The 16,253-nt window shown below is 57.3% G+C and overlaps 4 protein-coding genes across 4 annotated transcripts, besides 2 other annotated features; all 4 read left to right on the top strand.

The window, feature by feature from the left end:
- The first annotated feature begins 11 nt into the window (after nt 1-11).
- Nucleotides 12-141: a repeat region.
- A 692-nt stretch (nt 142-833) lies between these two features.
- On the top strand, nt 834-3,593 carry LPMP_204360 (hypothetical protein; the record flags this gene model as incomplete). The annotated part of the gene is made up of 1 exon (XM_010700335.1): nt 834-3,593. One exon carries the CDS (start codon nt 834-836, stop codon nt 3,591-3,593), a length of 2,760 nt encoding a protein of 919 aa, XP_010698637.1.
- Nucleotides 3,594-5,544: 1,951 nt separating this feature from the next.
- On the top strand, nt 5,545-9,114 carry LPMP_204350 (hypothetical protein; the record flags this gene model as incomplete). The annotated part of the gene is made up of 1 exon (XM_010700334.1): nt 5,545-9,114. The coding sequence occupies one exon, from the start codon at nt 5,545-5,547 to the stop codon at nt 9,112-9,114; it is 3,570 nt and encodes a 1,189-aa protein (XP_010698636.1).
- A 164-nt stretch (nt 9,115-9,278) lies between these two features.
- Nucleotides 9,279-9,713: a repeat region.
- Nucleotides 9,714-10,797: 1,084 nt separating this feature from the next.
- On the top strand, nt 10,798-12,132 carry LPMP_204340 (hypothetical protein; the record flags this gene model as incomplete). The annotated part of the gene is made up of 1 exon (XM_010700333.1): nt 10,798-12,132. One exon carries the CDS (start codon nt 10,798-10,800, stop codon nt 12,130-12,132), a length of 1,335 nt encoding a protein of 444 aa, XP_010698635.1.
- Nucleotides 12,133-13,113: 981 nt separating this feature from the next.
- On the top strand, nt 13,114-14,784 carry LPMP_204330 (hypothetical protein; the record flags this gene model as incomplete). Its single annotated transcript, XM_010700332.1, has 1 exon — nt 13,114-14,784. The coding sequence occupies one exon, from the start codon at nt 13,114-13,116 to the stop codon at nt 14,782-14,784; it is 1,671 nt and encodes a 556-aa protein (XP_010698634.1).
- Nucleotides 14,785-16,253: the final 1,469 nt, after the last annotated feature.

Genomic DNA, 16,253 nt, shown 5'->3' with positions numbered 1-16,253 from the left:
GACAGCCCCCCCCCTCTCCCCCCTCTCCCCCCTGTCAATGCTGCACCGCTTCTGGCGGTGACGAGGGGGGGGGGCAAGTGCCGGCGACGTGGGTGAGGTCAGAGCGATGTGTGTGTGTGTGTGGCGCTGCTGATGCCGGCGCGTTCGGAGGAAAGACAAAATGGGTCACGCATAGAGCGACCGTCTTCTTCCTGACCGACGTGCGCTATTTCATCTCGCACGCCCCATAAAATCGTGTCGTACACAACGCTGAATTGGGTCTTCGGGTGCAGTCAACAACGCAAGTAATGATGCGGAAGCACATCGGCGAAGGGACACACACGCCCATGTTCACGTTCATACGTAAGCACTGACGAGACCCACTTGTTTGCCTGCCATTGTTTACCCCTTCTCCGGTTTGTGGAGCACATCGATGGGAGTTCGGTGATGCACAGATGCACACCTGCCTTCGGTGCCAGGTGTGCTCTGCTCTTCTCGTCCTCCCCTCAATATGTTTGAATCTGCCATTCAATGCGTTGCTTCACTACGTTCATACGTTTCTCTTGATTTCATCTTCCACCGGCTTGAGGTCTTCTCGGTGTGCGCGATCTCCGCTTCCTCATCGCACACGCACTCACTGCGATTGCCCCGTGACTGGTGAGAATCACGTCCCCACCCTGTCAGACGCATTTGTGAAGCAGGACACGAGGCGCCGCGGTGTTTCTAGTAGAAGCCTTTTCCTTTTTATCTCTCTTCCTCCCGCTGGCAAGTCGCCTCCCACTTTTTTCTCATTCATCACTCCTCACACCTCGCCCCACCACCCCACGAGGGCAGTGAGGCCGAACGCACACTGTATGACATGCTCACGTGTGCGCCTCCTCACAGCCATGTCGGACAAAGTGAGAAAGGGGGTGCCGGCCGCTGAGAACATCCCTTGGCAGCTTGTCTACCCCGTCGATGTGCAAATTCATTCTTTCATGCTGCTCATGGCCGCGATCATCTTCAGCAACGGCATCCTCGGTGACATGACTTTCGATGACCACCTCGCGATTGATAAAAATGTTGACGCGTGGGCAAACAAGACCTCGCTCGGCTCCATCTTTTACAATGACTTCTGGGGAAAGCCGCTCGACCGCTTCGAGTCAAACGGGTCGTACCGTCCTATCACCGTGCTAACCTTTCGTATTCAGCACTGGTTGATGGGCTACCGCCACAGCCCAGCCTTCCTCCACGGCTTGAATTACACTGTCGCGTACCTCAACGTGTGCCTTGTCTTTTATCTCGCCCGCCTGTACGTCTACGTGGTGGTGCCCAGGGCGGTACTCTCCGTTGAGAATGCCAAAGCACAGTCCTGCATGGCTGTGCTGACCACTCCTGTTCATGCGGTACCGCTGATAGCGGCTCTGCTGTACCTCGTGCACCCCGTCCATGTCGACGCCGTCACGTCCATCGTGGGGCGGTGTGAGCTGCTTTACTGCTTCTTTGGACTGATCGGATTCTTCGGCATCCACAGGTATCTGAACCAAGTTGATGAGCTGATTGACGCAGCCTCAGTGACTGCAGCCGTCTCGAGTGCCTCTCCAAAGGTCAAGGCGTTGTCGGCCACCGCTACAGCAGCGAAACAAGTTTACAGGGAGCTCAAACAGCAGGGACACTCACGGCAGCGCATTTTTACCGCTCGCTACGTCGTCTTCGCGGCGTACGCGCTCATCATCAGCATTCTGTGCAAAGACAGTGCCATTACTTTCACTGCCATCTATGGTGTTCACGCATGCGTCATGTACGCCTGTGGACGGTGCAAGGGATTCCGGTCCTTGCTCGTCATTGGTGTGGCGGTACTGGAGCTGGCCAGCTACATAGTCTTCCGTCGAAGGTTCATTGGCAATATTGACATGCATAAGAACCCCTTGTTACGCCAAACAGAAAACCCGCAGTACTTCGTGCCGAAAGGTCTGTTTCACTGGCTCAGCATTCGGTGGTTGATTCAGGTGAAGAACTTGGAGCTGCTCTTCTTCCCCACGTCATTGTGCTGCGAGTACAGCTTCAACTGCATCCCGCACATGCACGACCTGAAGGACCCTCGTGTGCCCTACTCCTTAAAGGTCACTGGTGCTGCCGTGGTGACACTGCTAGGCCTCCTGTACGGCACGTTTGCGTCCCGCTCTCGCGTGGCGCTGGTAGGCCTCGTTGGGTTCCTCTGGATAGCAATCCCGTACGCTCCGGTTAGCCACCTCTTCATCGCCGTTGGCACCTTCATAGCTGAGCGCTGTCTGTACGTGCCATCTATCGGCGCGGTGCTACTCATCACCTTTATCGTGGCCGCCCCAGGGCTTCGCGAGGGGGTCGTTCCTCGCTACTTCTACACACTGTTGCTTCTGTGCGTTGGCTGGGGTATCTTCTCCCGCCGGCGCAACGAGGACTGGTGGACGGACGAGCGCCTGTTCCGCTCCGCGATGCGGACATGCCCGAACAGTGGCAAAGTCTACTCGCAGTTAGCGGCGCTTGTCTCAAGTCGCGAGCAGCGCATCACCCCCGAGGTTGTTGAGCTGGCCGAGCGCTCGGTTGAGTTAGACTCGAAGCTGCGCGACGGCTACTACTACTTGGCGGTGCACGAGGTGAACGACAACCACAACATGGAGAAGGCGTACCGTTACCTTCGCCTATGCATGGAGGATCCTTTCGCCCTCCACTTATGCCGTGATTCGTACGAGAAGGTGCGCGGCATTCTCTTTCCAAAGATGACAGAGATGGAGCAACTCATTGACTATGCCTCGCTGATGGTGTTGGAATCTCAGAAGGCGGCGTACCTTCGCCAGGCTGGCGTCATCGCTTTACAAAAGTACCGCAAGCCGTGCGTTGCCCAGCAGCTTTTTGGCGAGGCTATGGACCGCTGGAATAATTCGAAGCTGTACTGGGTCTCTGATGAGGTGAAACGGAGGTCTGGTGATGCCACGTACTGCAACGCTCTCTACTGGTACGTGCAGTCCTCCTTGGAGTGCGAGGCGCAAGACATGGCCGGCACAGTCGAGTCGCCGAACGCGGAGGACAAGGAGGATAGCGGTGGCGATGATGTCGACTCTAGCAGCTCCAAGGTGTCGAGGAGGGACATCCCTCTCACACCGCAGGAGGCAGCGCAGCGGGCGGTCACAGCAGGGGAGCGCCTCCGTTCTTGCGACACTGACTGGCATCAGGTTCTGTCGGAGCTTCAGTATAACCTCCCCACTATTCCTTATCGCATGACGCAGTACCTCACCGTGGGTGATAGCACAGGCAACATGCTCAGCCACTACGCCAACTACACTCAGAGGAACACGCCGGAACGGAACGAGGTGTTGCTCATCTTTCTGGACATCACCGTGCGCCAGTACTGCCATATCCACACGCTGTTAAACGACGCGCACGTGCGTAAGGAGGTCAACAGTAGGTTCAGATTTCATCTGCAGTCTATCGAGCGTGGGTTTCCGATTTTCCGCCAGCATCGTCTGGCGGACATGCGCACGTCGCAGCGCGAGCTCAAGATGACGACGACGCTCAATGCCACACAGCAGCACGCACTGAAGCTTATTTTAGCCATGGCGTCCTGCTCGAGTGATCTTTCATTTTTGGCAGTTTAGCAAGACACCCAATCCCCACACCGCGGGCGATCACCATCGCTACGTAGCGTTGCCTCTCGCGCGTTGTGGTTGTCGCGTGCTTTTGTATGTGCCCCGTCGCCCTCTTGCTCTGGTACTCGTGCGAGGCCACGAGGAGAGATTTGGCGTTTCGGTATTCATTGTTTCTCTGCGTTGTTTTCGCACCTCGGAAGTTGTGCGGCTGCAGAGTAGATCGGTCTACGGGGCATGAGACTTGCAGGCGGACTGCACCTGCAACTCAAGCTTTTAGGCGAGCGGGGAGCGCCACACTCCTGTGTGATTCCTTTTCTCAGAGCACCATTGCCTACCATAATAGTGCCCTTCTCCTCACTCATCTTCTCCAGCTCTTCAGCACGCGCACTTTTTCTCTCTGTTTCTCCACCCACCGTCCTCCGGTGATGGTAGGTGTGCCACGTGTCAGGACAATGGGTTTCTCTCGCGGGCGCATTCCAGCAGATGTTTGGAGTGCGTCCATCCAAGCACGCGCTACATCGCCCTTTCCCCCTCTTTATCCTTTTCCAGCCTTCTTTGCTCTGTTGTACGACGCTGAGGGCGTGTGTGTGTGTGTGTGTGTGCGTGTGTGAAGTAGGGAGGAATGGATGGGTGCGGTGGCGGTGGTGACAATGGGTAGAGGAGGCGCGTCGGTTGGCGAGCACAGGCTATGAGGTCGATGACACAACGGATCTCTCTTTTATGTGGGACGCCTTCATTTTTTGTTTGTTTCCACCTCGTGTCTTTCTGTGCGACGTTTGGGTTTACATCCGCCCCTTTCCGCGTGGGTCTGTTTGTGTGCCTTATTCCCTTTCTCCTATGCCGGCACTGTGAGCGCGTTTTTCTGCGCGCCGAACCAACGCGCTGTGCGCGCTCTTGTCTTCTTGTTTTCATGCTTTCTTATCCGCGGTGCATCGCTGTCCTCCCCTCGCTTGCGGCACTTCTCCCTCTCTTCCTCCTCCTCACCAGCCCGCTCTCATTCTTCTCACTTCAGAGCGGAGGTACGTCTAGAAGGGTGGGGCCGTCCCCATTCAGCTGAACATAGAAAGGGTCAGGAGGAGGGCGGCGGGAGGAGGCTACTGGTGCTTTGAGCCGCCAATACCAAACGAGGCAGTGAAACGGTTGCTTTGAGGGGTGGATGAGCACACTCTCCAAGGCATCAAGGGAAATGGCAGCTGGTTGCTTGCCGACTTGTAACTTGAGGAATCATGCACCTGAGTTAGTGGCCCATGTTCTCTTCGATTACTGTTAGCGTGCACTTAAGCTGTGAGTATGTGGCAGCCCTGTTCAACTCGTCTTCTTGGAAGGCCTCTTTTTTTCCTTAGTCTCATTCTGTACCCAAAGTCTGCCACTCAACGGGGGTCTGATTTGTTACAGAAGTTTTTCTACTTCTCTCCCTTGCCGCGGTGCTGCTGGGAGGGTTGAGGAGGGACGACAGCGGCGGCAGGGGGAACCAATCGCCCCCCTTTTCCTCTCCTCTCATGGCGTCTTTCGCACGCTTTCTCTACTGCCATCGACGTTGATGTCCTCCTCCACGTGTATCTGAGCCCTTTCCCTCTTTTCAACGTTATTTTTTTCTGGTTTCCTCTGCACCTCCCCTCTCTTTCGCACTGCGTGTGTGTGTGTGTGTGCGTGTGTATGTGTGTGTGTCCGTGAGCAACACGCTCATGCCCCACTCAACTTCTCACGCTCACTGCACACCAAAAGACTTCTCATACATCCCTGGCTTTGCATCAGTAAGAGAGGGAACAGCGCACCCCTGTCCCCCTTCCTGTTACCGAGGCACCGCGCTTTTCGAGCCCAACGCACAGACGAGAGCAGCAAGGCTGAACGCACTCAAGGGATCAGTTTGCATCTACACTGTCCTTGCCTCTTTCTCTTTCTCGCCGGACGCTACATAGCAAAGACACGCTTAGCCATTTTTTTTTTTTTGGGAGGAAGGATGAAGTGCGTATTAGTTGTGCACAGTGGAGATGATCGCATGAAGCGCTCCTGCGACCTTCCTGATGGAGTGTCCACCCAAAAGCAGCTGCGGGCCTTTGTGCAGTCCCAGGACCTTCGACTCGACTCAGTGGACTTCACCCTCGCTGTTAGCCTGGTAGAGGTGGCGACGGCAAAAAAAGGGCAAAAGGTTGTCCTGCGCAGTGATGCGGATGTTCAGCAGCTGCTTAAAACGGCGGCTCAGCAGCGGACCACTCACATTCTCACTTTTGAGGCTACCATTTCTGGCAGCGCCGCTTCGCCTCGGAGCCTGGGCAGCCTCCTGTCTTTGGAGTACGCGGTTGACAAGGACTTGGTAACGCTGCACGTTTTTTCGCCACCCACCTGCCCGTCCCGTGCTAACAGCCCGAGCCACCGCGAGAAGACCTTCATCATACCCACAAGGTTTGTGCTGGCAAGTCTGGCACGGGCCGTCGAGGACACGCTGAGTATTAGCCCCACAAAGGAGGGAATGAAGCTGGTACTGTACACGATGCCACAGCAGCACAGCGGTGACCCCGTCGAAATCATAGACGACACGGCTGCTCTGCGGCTGCTGCGCCAGCACGCGTCGCAGCGCACACCGGCTCGACTCACCTACGGCACTCGCATGCAAACTCCCAAAGCGTCGTCGCGCCACATGAGCAGACGGACAAGTCAGCAGCAGTTCACAGCGCCGCTTGCGCCCTCGCCGTCACCACTACCTTTAGATAGCACAGTGGCGATGAGGAAGCTGAAGCCGCATCCTCCACCGCTCTCGAATTTGGTAAGCGAGCCGCCGAGTCCGTCCTCAAGTGAGCCCTCCCAGGCCCCACCAGAGCGGAAGGGCGAGGCTTCATCGTCATTACCGTCTCGAAAGGTTGCCACCCCATCCTCGCCTGCGCCACCATCATCATCGCCATCTGCAGCGGAGGTGGCATCCTCCTCCGCTGAGTCCTCCAATACTCTACACTGCGTGTTCCTGCGTGAGGGTACCACTCCTATTGCAAAGTACGAGACGCGAGTGCAGGTGCGGCCAGCCGCTGCCGCCGTATGCGAATTTCTCTTTGTTTACACGAAGGAGGAAATGAATCTGTGGCGGCGCTTTGCGACTGAGTGCGAGTCGGCAGCCGGTGCCGCTACGGGATCGCATGTGCCGGTACTCTCCAATGACTCGTCTGTGTGCCTTGACTCAGATAGCGTGCTGCGAGAGTGGCTGGCGCTAGCAAAAGAGTCTCAGCAGCCGTTGCGGGTACGCCTCTCACTCCACCACCCCACCCTGCCGCCGCTAGTAAAGGCAGAGTCATCGGCCGCACCTACGGCAGAATCGCCTGTTGCTAACCGAGGCGCAGTTTCAGCAGTATCGGCTGCCGCCACTGCCAACGCAGAAGAGTTAGATTCTTCTCCAGCCGGCGACAAGAAACGGAGGCCTGGTACCGCAGCCCCGGCAGCTTCTTTGCCTCTGTCGCCCCGCAATGGGGACAGCTCAGAGAGAGGCAGAGTCACGGAGAGACGTGTTGCGTCGTCCCAGCGACGTTCACTCACGTCTCTGCAGGGCGTCTCCGCGTCTTCAGGGCCTCTGAACAGATCACCTACTAAGGTGGACTCAGCAGCATCGAGTCCACGCCGCTCCCCTCTCTTCTCAGATGCTACTTCCCCCTCAGAGGGCGCAACACGCGCTAAGGGCGCTACGGCGAAGGTATCTGAGGATGACATTGCCGAAGCGGATTCGCCACCTCTCGTGATCTGTACGACGGCAGGCCTCTCCAGTGATGTCACGACGGCTGCATGCCTGTCGTGCGTTTGCGAGGACGATGACGATGACGGGTCTTCGGTTAGATTTCAAGTGTCCGCGTGTTGGGGGGCTGAGAAGCGAATGGTGCTTTGCCGCTTACGTGAAGGGACCGCCTTAGATGACCTCCGCTGTGCTGCACTCGACACATTTTGTAACGGCGTTGCTGGAACTGATGGCGCACCTCCTCTTGTGATGGAGATGACCTATGTAGCTGAGGGGCAGCTCCTCTGCGTACCGCTTGATGGCGAATCGCGGCTGCGTGATCTCCGCGGCAAGCTTTTGGCAGACTCGGCGGAGTTACATGTCACCGCACCACCGACTCCGCCACCTCCGCAACTCAGGCATACGACCAACGGGAAAAGTAGTGACGTGGCGAGGGTTGAAGAGGCTGTCTTGCGGTTGCTTGCAGATGCGGTTGAGCAGCATTTCGTTACCTGTCCACCCACCACAAGCGCCGACATCAGCACCTTTTTGCGTGTTCAGCTAGGTGAGCAGGCGACAACTGAGCCCTTGCGCAGATTCCTGGACATCTCCACTGCCACTCCGTTTAACGTTCCCACGTCTGATCCTGATGTTGACGCCTCTTCGAGCGTGCATCTCTTACCGTGGTTCTCCTCTGTGCTTGCCAGAATGCAGGCGGAGCAACCGGCAGCTACAGGGGTTTCTCTGGAAGTTGCCTCATCATTGCTCCGCTCACGCCTCTGCGATATTGATTTTCTGCTTGATCAGTTTGCTGCTGCCGTTCCTGTTGTCGGTGACGAAGGCGATGGCATCGAAGCCCCGAGCACCACGGTTCGGCCATCTCTCGCCGCCTTATGGACGGAGGTCGGTCTCGTTACCCCGCAGAGCTCCTCGGCGGCGGCGTGGAATCCCTTTCGCGCGGCCTACGTCGGTGGTACAGGTGGATGGAAGGCGGCATACGCGGCGGCCCCGGCCGCTATGCTGGACTTGGTGGCCGCCGGGAGCATGGACGGTGTGTGGGCCTTTCCTCGCCGTAGAGACACGCACGCCGACATAGTGTGGCAGCGCGGTCTCTCCAAGGCCCTCCGTGACTGCTGCGAATCGATCAATCCCACAGAACTGGAGCGGTACTTTAAATCAGGAGACTGCCCTAATGGCGACGATACACCTGACCACCGCCGCGTTATCTTGAGCTGCGTTGGTGTGCTGCTGGCCCCACCATCGGCGGCAGTCGGGGACTATGCGGAGTGGCTCAAGCAGCACTTCCGAGGCAAGGTGGCGACGGTTCTCTACACAAACATGGTTGACTATGACGGCAATTCCTCCCTTTCCGCCTTCACCGTGACGCAGCTGTCGTGGGTGCTACTTCACCCGCAGCTGCGCCGCGTCGGTGGACCCCCATCGTCACCAACAACGCTTCACCGACTTCACGATTGGGCCCTCCTCGCGACAGAGAGTGTATGCCAACGACGCAACATGCACTTTCCTCCATGTCCTTTACTTCACGTTCACACGGCATCTCCGGTGCCTTTTGCCGGACCCTCTCTTCCAGGAGCAGTCACAGGAAGCGGTGCAGCCACCGACGTGGAGACAGAGACTCAAATGCCCAGGGTGTCCTCTCGACCACCGTGTGGTGTCGCTGCTGCTAGTGCTCCACCGGCGGCATCGCTTTGTCCTTCACCGCCATCAAGTGGCGCTCCGCACCCGGCAGCTCACAAGGCGGCCCCACCGAAGGTGCAGTACAACTGCAGGTACAACTTTAGTACCTTACACAAGCCTCGTTCAGTGGAGCAGTGATGGTGGTGCCTCGCATTTTTGTCTTCTTCTTGGCTCGCTTGTCGCTGTTCGACTGTCGTGCGTCTTGCAGCAGTTACTGGAGGTGATCGTGCTTCACGCCGAGGGAGAGGGAGAGGCACGGCTAGCGGGGGTTGTGATTATCATTTTTCTCCTCGCCTCAGTCTCCCTGATGATGCCGGCTACCTCAGTGTGGTATCAGGGTTCAGTTCCCACGCCGTACGTGAGCTGAGAGCGTGCAACGTCTCTTCTGGTACGACTGCGAACTCGTTATATCGAGGGACAAGTCTGTGCTGGAGCTGTGTGGAAGAGAGTTGCGGCCATGATGACGTTTATCCCAGCTCACTAAGCGTCGTGTTGACGGCTCAACATATGCAGGCATCCTTCCATGGCTTCTCTGCTGTTACTGCGCTGCGGTGATGTTGCACATAATCTTGAGGCCTACCCTGCACTGCATGCAGTGGGGTTGCAGTGGGGCCGAACGACGCCGGACGGTGTTAGTTGGCTCGACTCCGTGACAGAGCCGTGGTGCAACACAGAGTCATAGGTGTGCTGTGGATGGATGTGTGTGCTGGTTGACTTGGTGGTGGTAGAAGGGACGCGTTGGTAAAGACATGTTTGCATACCTTTATGTCTTCTCGTGCTCGCCTCACTACCGCGACAATCCCGATGGCTCCTCCCTGGAATCGGTCTCTTCATTATTTTCTTTGTTTTTCTCTCTCTATGGATGTATGCTAGAAGCGTCTCTTCGAAGAAGCCCGGTGCCTTCGTGGCTGTCGCCAAGCGAGGGTGCGGTGCCTGCGACGTGTGCTGGTGAGCAAATGCAGGTCGACGATGCACCCCGGCTCGGACCCTCACCCCGGAACTCCGGTTTGTTAATGACCTCCTCCCTCTTTTTTCTCCTTTCAGCGCACCGTGGCGCCCTCTTCGTGTGCCTCGGGCGCACCGCTTGTTTTTTCCCTTTTCTTTGAGCAGTGGTGTGCATCTGCATGTCCTCGTGGAAGTGGTGCCGTGCTCGCACTGTTTGTGGTACTCCATTGGATGTCTAGCCGCTGTTTGTGGGTGTGCACTTATGCCCTTCTGTGTAGGCATGCGCCTGCGAGTAGTTGCACCGTACGCCCACCTGCCAGTGGTCAACAAGGACTAAAAGCGGCGTGCAATGAGTGTTGCCGCCCTACACACCCGTACTTCGCTGTGGGAGACGCTCTCTTTGAGTGGTTACCGAAGACGCACCGAAATAATGAAAAAAAAAACGAAAACAACGTGGAAATGCGCGATGGACGGCCTCGTGCACTTGTCTATGTCTTCATACGTAGGTGCCATGTGTACGCGCCTGTGGGTCCGCCGCGCCGGTGATGGCGTCGGAGGAGTGTCACTTCATCCTCCTAAAACTCCCTTCACACCCTCTCTACCTCTGCATGTCGTGTGGTCCTACACCTCGTGCCCTCCCCGATATCATCACAAACTCTCCGTTTCTTTGCACACTTTACGGCGGCTGAGGTTTGTGATGTGTCTTCTGTACAGCACCACGTAGGCGAAGAGGCGTCACCGTGACTTCTTTCATCTTGTCGCTGCTCACCCCTCCTCCTTTTTCGCCTGCACCAACAAGCGCCTCTTTTCTTCGTCTCCAACAGCAGCAGCAAGCGTGCCACTGCGCACTGCTTACTCTCCTCACCTTTACTTTCAATGCTTCGTCGTCTGGGGTCCACGCTGTTATGCAGCGTGACGTTGGATAATGGGGCCGTCCTCAAAGGTGTCCTGAACCCGAAGAACCCCACTCTGCTCCTCAAAGGCATCACCATCCTTCCCGACGGTCGTGTCTATAGCGGTACATACGACCCGGTGTCTGGTTTCCCGCTACCAGGGAGTCAGCTGGAGGAAGACGGCGACCTCTACCGGGGCGAGTTTAACATTCAGTGGCAGCGCGAGGGGCGTGGCGAGGCGTGGCTGGCCGACGGCACCCACTACGCGGGTGTCTTCAAGAGTGATGAAATAACCGAGGGTGTGGTGCGCATTCCGAACGGCACGACGGAGGTCGTTTTTGAGGGCACGCTGAGTGATGAGGCGTTTGTGAGAGGCAGGCTGACGCAGTCCGACTTTGTGTACGAAGGCGAGTTCTCAGACAATCAACCGCACGGCAGAGGCAAACTCGTGTTTGCCACCGGTGCTTTGCAGGAGGGCACGTTTTTCCACGGCAAACTGCACGGCTCCGACTGCAAGATGAAGCTCGAGGGTGGGTTCGTCTACGTAGGAGAGTTCCTCGATGGGAAGATCCGCCGCGGTACCCTTTACACACCCACGTACACATATGAGGGAGAATTTAATGAGCACGGCCGTGCTCATGGCGAGGGTGCGCAGACGTACCTCATCAATGAGCCACGCCTCACCTTCACCGGCATCTGGAATAACGGAGCCTTGGTGCGCGGTGTGTGCATGGACGAGTATGGCAGCACTGTTGACTGGCAGAACAATAATGAGCTGCAGGCCAAGGTGCTCGGCGGCTCGACCGGGAAGGGCGACGAGAGCGTGGGACTGAACAGCTACTGCGGCGCACGTATGAAAGAGGCAGCGCAGATGCACAGCGATATGCAGCGCAGCTACGCAGAAGACGCAGATGCCGTGGCGCACTTGACTGGCCGCTTCCCCACCAAGATGGATCTGGGATATGAGGGCAGCATCGCGCACGAGAACGAGGCAGTGCTGCAGGCGCAGCAGCGGCAGATGCATGACATAGAGCGCTCTAGGGATGTGCTGTCAGAGAGGGCGAAGGAGTACGACACTGTCGCCTCCGGTGCACGCAACAACATCATTGGAGAAATCAACGAGAACATGGCGAAAATTCAGTTTAGACGCCAAGTAGGCGCAGAGGAAGTCTCTGCTACGCGCATCAACGAGCAATTTGAGCGCTTCATGAAGGACTTCAAGAGGCCTTCTCCACTGTCGAGTGCACCGACGAACCGAGCTCCGAAGCTGAACATCGACGGCAACGCGCCATGGAAGGCATTCACTCCGCCGAAGTAGTACTCTTTTCCTGGAGCAGTTTTTGTGTTCGTCGCTCGCCGTTGGCGGCGCGTGCACCCGATGCAGTGTCCCCCTCTGCATCAACTCCTCTCTCTCGGTGCTCATTCACCGTATGCATGGCTCTCACCAAGCGTTCGAACCTGTTTCTCTGCGCCTTATGGTGAGGATGTTGCTGATTTTGTTAAGTCAGTGTGTAGTCACATACTCGCTTAAGCTGTCCCTGCCCTTCCTTCTTTCCTTCTCCGTACATCGTTGTTGTTTCTCCTCGTGTGCCCCCGCTCATGTGCCCCCGTTCATGTGCCCCCGCTCATGTGCCCCCGTTCATGTGCCCCCGCTCATGTGCCCCCTCCTCCACTTCGTGTGCTCCTTTCGTTCCTCCCCTTGTAGGAGCGGGGGGGGGGGGAGGGGAAGGATGTGTCCTGTAGGTGTCCACCACGCTGGCGTGTCACTCGCGTCGAAAGAAGTAGAGATGGCGAGTGCAAGCGCTATCGAGACGGGTGCTGCAAACTTGCAGCCTGACTGCTATATCAGGGCTCACAACGCATGTACTACCGAAGAGAACAACAAACCACCCACGTGCACGCCAGTGGAGGAGCGTCGGCAGCTCTTTCGCGCGCCATTGCCGAGTCTTTTCTCTCCTTCATAAGGACACCACGGGCGCAGCCGTCGCTGCAGCTGTCGCGCGCCTTGCGGAGGCTCATCGCTGTACACCGTGCGCGCAGGTCTACCGTTAATGTTTGTCATCGTGCGGAGAAGGGACCGTGCATGTGCTATTGATGGGGTTTCCTGTCTTTCCCTTCTCTTTTCCTTCTTTATTACCGTCAGTGCCCCCCTCCCCCCACGCCTCCGCCATTCCGCTTATAACGGACACGCGACGCAGGCGCTAGTCACGCACACCCACGAGAGAAAGAGACACGCTAGCGAAGGGCGGAACCCATACACCACGGTTGGTTGGGAGGCCCCCCTGAACACACCTGCAGCATGCGTCGTCTCACCCGTCTCGTCACTGGGACAGCTGCTCGCAACGTTACCACTGGCGAGACGATTTCAGACAGATTCGCGTCTGGCGCGGAGCGTGCGTCGGAGGAGTCGCACCCGCTCCTGTATCAGGTGCCCGTCTTCGCCTCACGCACGGTTGGCCGCGAGGCTGAGGTGCGCACGCTGTGGCAGAACCTTCTTTGTGGCCGCCACTACCAGGTGCTTGTCGGCCTTGACGGTATCGGCAAATCCACTATTGCTGCCGAGTTCTGCGACACGGTGAAACACAGCCAGCGATTCTCCTGCATTCAGTGGTTCAACGGGAAGCATGCGCTTCAGTCTCAACTGCAGCACTTCTTCGCCTCCATGAAGGGGCGGAAGGAGAAGGACGTGCTTCTGGTCGTGGACGACGTGGCCTCTCCTGAAGAGGTGCTGGCGCTCATTCCAGAGCACGCGAGCGTGTACGTGCTGATGACGACCAGCGCGGCAAATGTGATGAGCTCGACGAAAATAGCGTGTCTCTCTACATCTGCTCTCTCGCCTCAGGCAAGTCGGCAGTTCTTGTCGGAGCTGACGTTCTCGCAGGAGCTGGAGACGGTGTTTTACAACCTGGGCTACGTTCCGCTGCTGATGCACATTGCCTCCTTGCTCATGAAGGGGGACGTCTGCAGTGCACCACAGCTGGGCCGCCTACTGATGGAGAAGAGTGTACGGCGTGACGACGCTCTCAGCATCTCCGCGGCCCTTTCGATGTTGGTGGATATTGGAATTGCAGAGCTGGAGAAGACGTACCCTAACGCACGCGCGATGCTGCGCATCATCAGCTGCTTTCACGTGAGCGACGTGTCGGACGCTGTGGTGGGGGCCATCGTTGGCAATGCGGCTGGTGACTTCTCTGTGACAGCCTCACAGCTCGGGATTTTGTCGCCCAAGTGGGAGGAGGGAGCATTTGCACTGCACCCACTCGTTGCAAAGGTGCTGCGCGAACCGCTGGAGGCACACGTCGTGGCGAAGGCGGCGGACGCGCTGTTGAGCTTGTGGCCTCACCGTTGGCGCGGGATGGGGAACCGCTTCGCCTACAACCTTGTCTGGCACACGTATACGGTAGCTCAGCACTTTGCAGCTTGCGGGGCCACGTTGATGCCGGCCATTGTGACGTCGATGGACCGCAGCGCCACGTTCCTCGCTCATGTCGAGGTTCGAGACTTGGCCGTGGCGGCTCAGTTGTGGATGCAAGTGTACGAGCAGGACGTCTCACGGAAGGAGGCGCCGTCGCCGGACAGTGTGCGTATGCTGCGGGAGTGCGGCCGCCTACTTCACTTTCTGAAGGACCCACGCGCAGAAGAGGTTTTGCAGCACGCATGGAAGGACTGCGTAGTGGTGCACGGGAAGAGCTCCGCCGAGTCGGCGCTCATTCTCGGCTGCCTCGCGCCGTACTTGCCAGCGACTAACGCTAATCTATCGCTGGTGGAGGAGGCGGTGGCCGTGTTGGAGGGGCGCCTCGTCTCGGTTGACCTCGTGCTGGCGAGGGAGGAGGTTCGTATGGTGTGGCAGACCATCTTCGTGCTGCTCATGTGCAAGGGGCAGTACATGACGGAGATGCACTTGGCGATTCCGGAAGATCTCATGCGCGCTCTCGAGCGGGCGGATGGTGAGGCGGCGAAGGTGAGGTAAGCAACCCCTTGGAGGGTCTTGTTACCACTGGTACACACCGCTGCTGATTAATTCTTGTCGAGCGGATCCGCTTCTCTCTTTTCGCTTTCTTCACTGTCTACGCCTTTTTCGTTCTGTCTGCGCATGGGCTGTTCACATGTTGAGTGGATAGGGAGCAGGTAGGGGTGGGCTAATGTAAACTTCAGTGCGGGCGTGGCATGCGGATGAGTGCATGTCAGAGAGCACGGGCGGGCTTATTCACGTCGCGCGAGTGTGGAGCGTTGGCTGGACGCTCGTCCCGCTGCTTCCCGTTTGATGCGCTCCATCACTCTGGGCACTGTTTACGTTGTGACCGGATGCAGCCAGAACGAAGACACCCACGCACACTCACCCGTGCACAAGACGGGCAGTGTTGTCAGCGGATACGACACAGCACGTGTTCTGTGGAGAAGGTCTCCTCCTTTCCTTCACCCCCACGTGGGCTCAGCGGTACACATGTATCTGTGCTCGTCCATATGTGTGCGCCTGTGCTGCATTTTCGACGCGTCATTCTCTTCCACCATGTGATCACAGATGTGAGCAAAGTTCTTCCGGTCATCTCTGCGGCCGTGCGAGGAGGTTCGTGCGCACCTGTGGTTGCGGCTGTCTTTGGTAGCGCCGCAGCAGCTGATCTCGTATCTCGTGCTGAGATCATTGACTCAGTCACCGCCTCCTTCTTTACTCCCCGTCTGTCCATCTCTCTGTCGCAGTCGAACTCTTTCTTGACTCGTATTGCGTATATTTCGCTGTGTCGCCATGACCGTTACGTAATGTGGTTGTCTGCGCAACGGATCCGCGTATTCCTTCGTATATATATTCTTTCGCTCTTCTACCCCACCGTTTCACTCCAACGCGCACATGCGCCTCACTTCTGCATGCCACCAAGCATTCGCACTCTCTCAATAGTCCACACAAAGGAACTCGACCACACTCTCCTGCTCGCAGTACTCATGCACATCGACCTCACCCACCCCCTCAAACAGGACATCACACATTACACGTGCAGGAGCACGTAAGCAGGCATTCGTACCAACGCCCACTACTCCTTGCTACCACCCGCCTTTTTCACCAACTTACCAGTACGTGGGCGTTTTGCATCCCAGTGAAGGGGTGAGCGGGAGCAGCGTGCGTGGGATTCTTCCTCAGTTTAAGTCTCTCAGCATTTTTTTCATTTCGCTGCTGCGGAATTCAGCGTGACCTTTTCTGTGTTTTGCTTCAGCCTTCTCCTGCCCCACACCTTCGTGCGCTTCGTCGGTCTGTTACGCTCGATCGCATCACTACTGCACTGCTCTCCTTTATCATGGTTCGTTCTCCTCCCCACTTACCTTCCCCGAACCCTTTTCTTTCCTCCGCTATTTCGATCATCTCGAGACACAATGGTGCTCTCGAACTAGCCTACTGAGATAATGAATATTGACGCTATCTGGCCGGTGGTGGACAGGAGTGTATTC

This window comes from Leishmania panamensis (assembly GCF_000755165.1).
Source record: "Leishmania panamensis strain MHOM/PA/94/PSC-1 chromosome 20 sequence".
Taxonomy (NCBI): domain Eukaryota; phylum Euglenozoa; class Kinetoplastea; order Trypanosomatida; family Trypanosomatidae; genus Leishmania; species Leishmania panamensis.
Note: the sequence above shows the minus strand (reverse complement) of the source record. Positions and strands in the feature narration are given on the sequence as shown.